The 10,977-nt window shown below is 53.8% G+C and overlaps 1 protein-coding gene across 1 annotated transcript; it reads right to left on the reverse strand.

Moving 5' to 3' along the window:
- Nucleotides 1-245: 245 nt before the first annotated feature.
- On the reverse strand, nucleotides 246-10,745 carry DUSP14 (dual specificity phosphatase 14). The gene has a single exon (XM_042830497.1). The coding sequence runs from the start codon at nucleotides 2,161-2,163 to the stop codon at nucleotides 1,567-1,569; it is 597 nt and encodes a 198-aa protein (XP_042686431.1). The 5' UTR covers nucleotides 2,164-10,745; the 3' UTR covers nucleotides 246-1,566.
- Nucleotides 10,746-10,977: the final 232 nt, after the last annotated feature.

Raw genomic sequence — 10,977 nt, forward strand, 5'->3', positions numbered from 1 at the left:
AATGGGCTGTAGGTGCACACAGGAAACTCTTTTTGGACTCTGGATGCCCTTAAAATATTGAGGAATTTGCATCACTAACTGAACCGCCTGGATGTTGCAATGACTGTCAGGAATGGGGGACACCTCGAAACTGCTTGGAACACAGAATTATTTCTCCAGACTTGTGTAAAGTGCTGCTCAGGATTACACCATGTTCCCACTGCTACTTCAGATACATTAGCACAGTTCTGAACAGGAAGCCAACACATGTTCTAGTTTACTCTTTATTGATTTTTTTTTTACAAGTATAGAATCTCATTTAAATCAGATAGCTATCTCAGCATCCAGCAATCTGCGTACTCATCCGGCAGGGATGCAGCAGAGGACAGGAAGGTCTTGCTCCATCTGCGGGGAGGGCAGCGGTGCCCAGGAGGCAGCAGCTGTGCCACAGACAGGTTTCTCCATGTCTCCAGTTGGAATCTTTCTCATCACGAACAGAGCGAGGCAAAGCCTTTTCCGTACCGCCATCCCCGTCCGGAGGTGAAACAGATCGCCTTTTTGTGCAGAACAATTCTAGAATGCAACATAACCTTGAGGACATAATGAAGTGTTTGAGAAATGGGCTAAGGCAGATCACGACCGTATCTAGAGCAAAGTACTCCAGTGGGTGTACCTACTTCCAGTCCACTGCTTGTCTGAATGTTAGGAAATGCAACTCAGCCCTTTAGGAAGGTGGCCACGCACACAGCGTTTCCTAAACATCCCCTTGGCTGTGTGGTGGGAAGGGAAGGGTTAACCTCCTGCTGCTGCTTTGAGCCACACGTTCACAAATTGTGTTTCCTTTCCACCCACGGAACACCAGCCGTACTTTTCAGAAGTGTCGGTGTATTCCAGGACTATTGCCCTGGCATGGAATGAGTGAAGAAGGGCTTGGTATTTACTTGATTCCAATCAGTCAAATTTTATTTCACTTGTGCCTGACACGGACTGACTTCATTCTTTTTGACTTTTAATACAGATTAAGAGCTGACTAAAGATCTCAAACACTATATACTGAGAGTCACTACAGATGTTAAAGAAAACACCAGCACTAGCAACACAACCCTGCACTACCTCCTCCCTGCTCCTGGAAGCCATGCTGTTAGAGCTGGACTTCCTGTGGTGCCAGTGCTGCTCCCAAACCACTACAGGATTCTGCAAGGAAGCAAACAAGCTATTAAAGAAATATCCAGGCTACCGCATCACAAAGCGCACTTTGTTCATTAATTCTGCCGAACGCCTCGTAGGCCTTTCCTCATAGGATACTAATAAACTGACTAAAAAGAGAGGGAGGCTTTATGAAAGGAATAAACTTATAAGAAGATCTCATTCTGCTAAATCAGAGAAAAATGGGATGGGGGAATCCCTGTAGAGAGAAATGCTTCGAAGGGAACTGTTGGCCTTGCGGGTTAGTGAGGTGAAAATTAGTTGAGGTTCTGCTGTATGGTAAAGAACCAAAGTTGGCTGTAGAAAGAGAAGGGAACATCTCCAGTCTGGTCGACTTGGAACAGCATGTCCCTTCTGCTGTGCTTCCCGTCTGCAGTCACATTAAATTCCCCAGTAAGGCATCAGGGGTCTCCTCTCTCTCTCGTAAACGTCTGGGATGATGCCATATGGTGTCTGTACCATTTTAACCGTTGTCTTCCCAAACAGCTTCCTCTCGTAGTCTATCAGTTGCCTCCAGAAGCCCACGTTGGGGCGTATAACAGGGCGCCTTGATTTGACCCAGTTGTATGCCTCGAAGAGGGACACCTTATGGTACTTCATCAGGTAGGCGATGCACAGGGTGGCTGACCTGCTCACGCCGGCCGCGCAGTGGACTAAGGTGGCCCCGTGCTTCCGTGCCACGCTGTTGATCTTGTCGGCAACGCTGTCGAAGTACAAGGAGATGGGGGCGTTGGGCATGTCAGCCAAAGGCACTTTGACATATTCAAACTGGGGCCAATTGAAGTTGGGGATCTCGATGGTTGCGTTGATTATGCAGGTGATCCCTCGGGACAGGAGCAGGTGCCGGTTGGAGGCGACGCTGCCCCGGCTCAGGTACAGCGAGGGGGTGATTTGGGCAATGCCCCCCAGAGCACCTTCGGAAAGCATTCGTGGAGCCATCAGAGTTCTCGGCAAGGAGTTGTGGCTTCTGGAGGTCATGGAGGATCTTGGCACTCACACCTCCATTATGGGAAGGGATCCAGTGGGATCTGCAGCCGAGGGAAGGATTGTCTGGCCCGGTAGTGCAAGGATAGCAAGTGCTTCCTCCGCTTAGTCACTGCAAAACACAAGCAAACACCACGTGAGTGGGGCACCTGTCCGATGAGCCTGAGTCTGTGCAAGAGAGAAGGAAAACCCAACTCACCCTGCTGTGGCCTGGACAATCTCCTACTGGCAAACCTCCGTGGGTAAGGCTGCCCTGGGTTTGTACGATGCTTATTACCATGGGGCCCCCAGGCACAGCCTAAACAGATATTAACACAAAAATCTTCTAACCTAATTAGCTCCAATTAGTTGTCAAGGGCTTAGGCAGCCTACCTGTGGGCCTGGGCAGCGTTTCATCCAGATTAGCTTGTGGAAGATTAGTGATGCCTTTTTTCGTGTTCAAAAGCAGTAACTTCCCAACTGGCTGGAATCCAAGGAGAGGGTGAGAAACATCTCACGCAGACTGGATATAGATGCCAGCAATGTACCCTGCCTTCTCCCCAATGCCACCCTTCTCCTTTTTTAGGTATAAGAAAGTCTCTGCCAAAGCACATAAACATAGGAAAATTGCTCATTAAAAAAGGCAGTGAGTCACGTCCATCTCGATCAGTAATCGGTTCCCAGTGAGGCTGGGGAAGTGTGGAAAGAGTGACCTGGTTATGTCAAACAGAGAGTAAAACTGAAGCAGAGGTAGGGACAAGGGAGGCTCTTTTCCTGCTGCTTTAATAACTGACTAATGTTTTGGAGAAAGACACGCTCCACAGAGGTGTGGGTTTGCCTGTGTGAGCCATTTATCCCCGGCCACCTCCGCTGTGGGCCCCAGGAAGGGCACGATCTGGGCACTCCTGCTATTTCAAAGGCCAGAGTGGAAAATAAAAGTTCTGTTTTTATCTCCCTTACTCCTTTAGGACTTCTCCAAAGCCAGTTTAGAAGCTGCAAGCAAGGGGATGAGCCACGAAGCATTAATACCTTGTAAGTCATGTAAGTCTACCTATGTGGCCTCCAGCTGGAGCTTGGTGTGGGAGAGGCTGAGGTGGGGGCAGAGTTCTCATGGGCCCCCTCGAAGGGCTGAGACTGTGCCTGCAGTGCCTGCAGTGCCCCAGGCCCGATGCTGCCACGCCGTGGTCTGTCAGCATCCCAGGCTCTGGAAAGCACTGGCAGGTCTCAGCAGTGGCTGGTAGCGCTGCCAGCAGATTTTTGGCACGGGTTTGCAGTATGGTAACTTAATGAGCATAACGCAGTCTCCTCTGTGGCTTGTTCCCTGCTGGCAGCTACTTGAGCAGCTCCTGAAACTGTGGGCCCAAAGTGCCGGTGCTGCAGAAGTTCGTGCTCCAACAGGAAGATTTTTGCTGCAGATGTGAGCACTCAGCTTCCCACTGCAGGCACCCAGCTGGAACAGCAGGGAACATCATGGCGTTTCAAAGGAATTGGGTTCTCAGAGCAGGGGAAATCCCTATTCAAGTAACTACTACCGGCAACACAAAGGATTTGGGCACTTACACTCGAGAACAAGCTACTCCCAAGCACCGCATGGCACCTGGAGGCAGAGGGCTGCTGGGACTGGGGTATCTCAGAGCACATCCAACACTGAGCTGGGAAGAGAAGAGAGCATGGGTTTGTTATGCACCAGCTGGGTCTGAGAGAGGGCACCAGGCAGCATCTCACCCTGAGGATGTTTAGCCACCAAATTAGGTAGCTTTCCAAGGACTGGAAAGGAGGATCACAGCTTCTCTGCATGGACACAGAGGCTGTAGAAAGGCAAGTTGGTACTGAGAGCCACAGCATCCTGCTTTTGGGATGAACAGGACTGAGACAGCATCCCCTTTTGATTCTCCATCTAGACCAGAGATAACACACGTCCTGAGAGTGGAAGGAGCAAAACAGAGTGAGGTGAAATGGGCCGAGAGCAACGAGAGCGGTGCTGGAGGCTGGCAGGCAGTGCGCCCGCTGCAGGGCCGGCAGGCAGGGCGGGATGCGGCTCTGGCAGCACACAAATCCAAACAGGATTGTAACTCCACGCTGTCCTCCAGGAGGGCTGGGGAGCATTAGTGGGGAGGTGACCTGCAAACACGCTGCAGCTGCAGGGCTGGGCAGGGCTGCTCCAAAGAGGGCTGTGCAGGAGGATCTGGCCTGTTTCATCTAATAAATGCTGAATCCAGGGCCTTTGTTTGCTCAGTCTCAGCTCAGCTTTCACCGCAGGGAGTCGGCCAGCAAAATTGGCTGATCTCTGTTTCCTTGATGTCACCTGCCCAGCTGACCTGCCGCTGCCTGGGATGAGGAAGCTCAGCACTGGACTTGGGCAGCTCCAGCAGGGCAGGGATCTGTCTCCTCCTGGCCATTGGGTGCTGAGTTCCTTGCTTTAGAGAAACATTTGAGCAGAAACATCCCCCAAGTCCTCATGGTGGCATGAGTGGCAATGTGCAGGAGGGTTGAGGTTCAGGTCACTGGGCTTTGGACTTGGCAAACGGGAGGGCAGTTGCTGTAGGTGAGATCTTCACAGAACATCCTGAGATGGAAGGGTCCCATAAGGATTATCGAGTCCAACTCCTGGCTCCACACAGGAGCACCAAAAAATCGTCAATGCCAAAAGGCAGCAGAGAGGAAATGGGAACCCTTTGGTATGCAACATGAATAGGGACAAGCTGGATTTTCCCAGCGGTGAGAGCTAGGCTTGGTTTTGGCAGCATGACAGCCAGCGGCAGCCCCGTGCGGACCCAGCCCTGCAAGTGTGCTGCGGGGGCTTGGGGTGCTTTGAGAAGGGCTCTGCTGCTTTCCATAAAGTGGTTCCTGCTTGCAGGCAGCAACTTATCTGGCCATTTGCATGCAACGAGCTGGGCTTGCTCTGCAAACTCCACAGCTCCGGGCTGGCAGCAAGCTGCCTGTGCACAGCTCACTCTCAGCAGAGGCCAAGGACAGATAGACGAGCAGCTTTGTACTAAGTGGACACTGCACAGCCAGGAAAAGAGCAGCAACAGAGCTCCAAATGGCCGATACCTGGCAGCACTGCCTCTGTGTGAAGTAGAGCAACTCTGGACGAGAAACAGTTAATGTTTCAGGAAGGATTTCATTACATAAGCAACTGCTGAGGCTGCTGCCATGCTCTGAGCAAACTCAACACAACCGAGGTGCACAGCGATGAGAGCAGAGGGCTGGGGAGGCAGGAGGATGCAGAGAGCAGCACCTTCCCCAGCATCAGCCAGCTGACGTACAGCATGCTGCCTCTGCTGTGTGGCAGATCCATGCCCGTGGTGGTTGTGGTAGTCCTGAGTGATGACCAAAGCTAGCAGCAGGTGTGAGTCGTTACCTGCCCTCACAGCTGCACCTTCCTAACACTCCTGCCTAGTCCCAGCCAGCTTCTGATTTCACTCGTATGAAACAATTTGCTATTCTTAATATGCCTAATTTACTCTGCTTCGCCCCCTCTGTAACTCAAAGCTGTTACTCTTCATGAAATGGTTCCCATCATTATGCTGGGGCAGAGAGGAAAAGGCTCTTACCAACTCCTGCTGCATGCCAAAAAACCAAACCAAACCAACAAACAACTGAGAATGGAATGGAGTGAGCAGTGAGCCCCACAGAGCCAAGGGCCACCCATCCTGCAGGGGGAGGCTCCAGGTGCTGGCAGGGTCAGGGTTTGTTACAGAAGGCTCAAGTAAACGACTCCATCCTGGCTGCATGTGAGCAGTCAGCCTATGCAACCAAGCTTCAGGACACAGGCACACACACATCACAGAGGTGGCATTGCCACACGTGTCCACATGGTTGGGGTGCTTCTATGCCATGTACTGAGCTCAGCGGGGGCCCCTGGTAACAGTACTGGGGACTGGTGCAGTCCCCCTCCTGCCCCAGGTGGAAGCAGCTGTTTCTCTCCTGTGCCTGACGAGGGGTGGGGGAAGGGCCTCATTAATTACAGCCTGGATTAGCCCACCCCTAACGGCCCCAGGTGTGCACCAGCTGTCCTTGGGGGTGGGCTCATAGTGACCAGCTGGTCCTTCCCAGCATTCACTGCAGGAGGCACCTTGCTTCTGCCCACTGCGACCAGCATTTCTCTCCTGATGGCTCCAACGTGCTCCATGACCGTGTTCTACCGAGTCCGGTGAGTTTGCGTTGGGCGCCATGTGCGTTTCTGCTGCTAAGCTGTGCGGTCTGTCTGTGCTGATCCCCCCAGAGAAAGGAGAGACAGGTGCGTGTAGCAGGAGATGGGTGAGGTGGCTGCTGGGTGCGTGTCTTTGTGGGGCTGAGTGTGCTCACCAGGCTGGGTCTCCTGGCAGCACAGCAGCTCCTCTCCTGGTAAGGGAGCTTTAGAAGCAGTCAGATAATATCTCTGTAATAGTTTGTGTGTTGGGCGGTCTGCTCCCTCAGAAAGGCTATTGCTGATGGTGCTTACAGCTCTCTTGTTCCAAGTCATGTAGTGGTTGGTGTTTCTTCCTCTGGCTTTGGTTCCCAGAGACACAGGTTTCCATTAATGAAAACTGCAATTCCCCCAGGAAAGCATTCTTGGTTTCTGGGTTTTCTGAGAAAGGCCTGAAAGCACCTCTGAGAGCTCAGGAGACTGAGACAGAAACAGGCAGACGTCATGGTTAAATGTGCTGTGGTCTCTGGGATGCCGGAGGGCCCTGCTTGTTGGTCTCCCAGTGATGAGTTGGCAGCTCTGAACTTCAAAGTTCTCATCCCAGGGGTGCTGGGTGGCTTTTTCTGTGACTTTATAGGGGGATTTGGAGGATTTTCTTTTTTAAGAACTCTTCTGGCTTGAGAGCAGAGGCACTGACTTGTTCCTAAGGGGTGTGAGTCAGGACTGCAGTAAGCATTGCGTTACATGTCGGTGCCGTGCTACTGTACCTAGCAGAGGTGAAAACACCTTCTGGCTCTCCTCCCCCTGCATGGCGAGCCCTGGGCCTGCAGGCTGGTGCTGAGGGGGGGCCCTGCTCTGGTGCTGCCTTCTGCTCATCCCCACCAGAACCCAAGGACCGTGTGGCACTGGGGGTGTTGAGAGTGCACCGAAAGGGGCCCAGTGAGCTCAGGGCATGGGGTGGAGCAGGTGCAGAGAGAGCCTTGCTCCCAACAAAGCAAAGCAGCAGAAGCCCCCAGTTTCTTTCCCAGAGCATCATCTGAGATTTGAAGCAGGTCTGTGGGCTGGGTGTATGAGGTATCAGCACTGAGGCTGTTTCTCCCCCTTCCCAGGAGAGGTAAAGTTATTCATTTTAAGAGATGACAAACGCCGCAGTAAAGAGAAGAGTCAATATTGCAGGCGCTGAAACGAATCTGCTCAGGGCCCTTCCTAGCTAGGCCAAACAGCAAATTGCTTTGGAAATGGTCTTGGAGAACGGCGTTTAAAATATAATTCAGCAGAGAGCACAAAGTACGGCTGTTCTCAGGGTCACAGCTCGTTCGTGCCAGGTCTGAGGGAGCTCAAGATGGGCTCGAGGCCAGAGGGCTGCCTTGACTCTGCGGGCACCACCACAGCAAAGCTGGGAGGTGGAATGGGAACTGCAGCCCCTGGCCCACTGGTGATGTACTCCTGGAGCTGCCATTGGTGTGTCCTCGTGAGCAGAGAAATGAGCGGTTGGGTTTTGGATTGGGAAACAGCAGGGACATGGGGTGATGTGGGTGTGACGGAGGATGCCTCAGCCGTACCTTGCACCTGTGGCCAAGCCCTGCTCTGATTCCTGCTGGCTGCCTGCATTACCTTCTTAGGCAAGCACGGGATGGAAGCTGTCAGATGTGAACTCGAGATAACAGTCTATCTCCCAGAAGCTGTGAGCAGGCCTGGCTGCCTGCACAGCCCCCAGCACAACCACAGCCCCCATGCTCACGGCGCACACTGCTGTCAGTGCTGCGTTCAGGCATGGCTCCCTGCCACACAGGGGACGTGCGTGGTTTGGCTGTGAGAGGTCCTGGGCTTATCGCTGTTCAGTGGCCCTGCATCTAGCACATCTGCTTGGAGAGAGTGAGGTTTTATCTGCCTGGTGTGGCGCTGCTTCCACTCGGTGGGAATCTGGGCTGCTCCCATGACCTGAGCCTCTCCAGGTGCCCCAGCCTCTGTGACACTGCCTGCGAGGTGACAGCTGGTGACACGGCTCTGCTCCTTTCCTGGGCGCTGGAGCGACGTGGCCTGCAGCATGTGGGTATTCATGAACCCTTGTGTGATGCAGGGCTGTGCTCTGGGGATGAGCTTCCCTTGGCAACTGGTTTTATCCATGAGAAGCAAGCTGCCTTTTTTTTTTTTTTTTTTTTCTTTTAAGGCAGCACCTTTTATTTTGGAGCTCCTGGTATGCTCCAGCACTCCATGTGTCTGCTGCTCAGGCCCATAGTGCAGCCACCTGTGTCTTACTTAAACTCACGCTGGGTGCATCAAATGCTCTCTAAAAAACAGAATGAAGCCTTGAGGAGGCGTGAGCTGGATCCTATGGCTGTGTGCAGCGTCAGGGCTGTGAGCTGGCTGAGCTCTGGGGGCTGTTCTCAATTCCACGTCTCTCAAAGCAAGAGGGGAGGGAGAGTATCTGTTCCAAAGCTATGCTGCTTATTTTGGCACCAGCTGACGGCATCTGGGCTGCAGGCAGAGCTCAGAGAAGCTCCCATATTGTATGGGTGTGCGACCCTGGCTGCCTGGGCACCTGCGTGGAGCAGAGCAGTGGGCAGGCTGTGCCTCCTGGGGTGTGCGATGCAGCCTCCCTTCTCCTAGGGATGTGCCCAGCTGATAAGAGAGATGCTTTCCCATGTGCTGCACAAAAAACAGCTGCTCTGATGCCTATGTGATGCTGCTGAAGACTGGGGCGGCGTGGTTTGCACCCAGGGCTCAGAGGCTGCTGCCACTGCCACAGGCTGTTGGCCTCTCATTGCTGGGCAGCACCTCTGTGCTCAGCTTCAGCCTGCACCAAAACCCATACAATTGAAGGCAGCTGTGAATTCACTGCTGTGACTGCTAGAAATTGCACGGCACCTCCATGCCGATGCTCACCCAGACCTCTTCCAGAGGCTGTTGCAAGTAGTGTGCATCTAAGTACAGCCCTCCTTCCCTGAGTGATCTCAGAGCATTGTGCTCTGCATGCCTGTGGTGGGGAACCTCTCAGGGTGGGTGAGTGGGGCTGTGGGCAGCCCAGGGCCCTGGGCATGTTCAGTGCAGGGCTGTGCCAGTGGAAAGCTGAGCTGGAGGAAAAGCAGTGGAGCGGGGCTGGCGAGCAGCTGCCTGGCCCTGCCAGCCTCCTGCCCGCAGCAGCTGGAAGGAATGAGGTTGCTCTGAGCACATTGATGAGGTTGCTTAGGGTAACAGGAATGGAGGCCAACTGTAATCAATTAGCTGGAAATCAAGTTTACATGCAGCAGGGAATGTTTCCCATGCAAACAGCACAGAGCCAGCACCCCTGGTCTCCGTGTGCTCCCATTGGTATGGGCGGCTGCTCAGCACAAGGCACAGCAAATGCCAATGTTGCTCATGAATAGGGATTCCCGGCTCCAAGGAAATGCAGCCGTGCTCAGTCCTGTGGGGTGCAATCTTTACGGGGGAAACACGAAGTCCCATCAGTGCTGTGCTGTCTCCAAACACCCCGCTGGAGACATCCACACCTGACTGGTGAGCTGTCCTGCAGGAAGCTGCCAGCTGTGGTGGTTTAATTTAACACAAGCTGCCTGAGGGCTGTTGCTGCCTTATTTAAAGGGGGAGAGGAGCTGGGTGGGATGAGCCCAGCAGCAGGAAGGGCCCTAGGTTCAGGGGCTCTGCTCCAGAGACCTCCAATCCATTTCCAAGCACCAGAGCCCTGGCCAGGTGTTGGTTTGGAGCTGGAACTCAGTTGCATATATCTAGAGACAGAGGGGATTGGGAGAAGCTCCCATACCCAATTTGAGGCACAAATGTTGCTTTCTATGGGAAACCAGCCTGGCAGGAGGGAGGGCTGCCTGCAGCCCTATGGTCTGGGGCAGCAGGAGGGCTGTGTGTGCGGCGCACTGACAGCTCTCACTCCACTGGGTTTCCTTGCTCCTCACTTCCACCTGGGTCCCAGATGTGATGTTTCTGGCTCAAAGCCAGCACTGCCTCTCCTGTATAGAGTTCTGCATTTTGTTCTTCTCTCCCATAATATCCCATGTAGAGGGTTTCCCTCTTCCCCCCCATATATTTCTGAACACTAAAGCAGCCTCGGCTCGCCTCTCCAGTTCTGAGACGTAGTTGGGTTCAGCTGTTTGGTTAAACTGTGCCACTTCCCATGTTGACCAGACCAACATGGAAGCTGAGCCAGAGCCAGGAGACCCTGGAGCAGGAATGAAATCCCTGAGATTTCGCTTGTTCCCTGAGGAGTGGGACGTGTACGTCCTGGGGGCAGGAAGCACAAGCAGCATCGAGCCCCTGCTGGTGCTGAGCAAAATGCTTCCCATCTGCCGTGCTGCTGCTTCTCACAGGGCTGCACTGCCCAGAGCGCTGCTGGAGTGCACTCCCCAAGCCGGTGCTATTGAATCTTTGCTGCCTGGGAGCTGGAGCTGTGCTGAAGGCCAGAACCCAGGCACCGGAGGCAACAGCGTGCCTGGAGGTGGGTGGAGAGGCCCAGGGAGAAGCAATCTGCTCCCTGCCCGAGCCGATGTGGCCTATCATAAGGGAAAACAATGTTTTGCCATTGCTAACCCCTCCACCGTTCCTGCGGCGTTAGGAATAAACCGACCTCACAACACGACATGGGGTACCCGGCAGTAGGCAGAGCCGCGCGGCACGACGCTCGTTTGCCGTCCCGTCGAACAGGTTACGGCCCCCCCGCCGTGAGTCGCGCCGTTGCCGGCGGCCGC

This window comes from Centrocercus urophasianus, unplaced genomic scaffold (genome assembly GCF_019232065.1).
Source record: "Centrocercus urophasianus isolate 14NV4802_14NV808 unplaced genomic scaffold, USGS_Curo_1.0 seq_33, whole genome shotgun sequence".
NCBI classification, from domain to species: domain Eukaryota; kingdom Metazoa; phylum Chordata; class Aves; order Galliformes; family Phasianidae; genus Centrocercus; species Centrocercus urophasianus.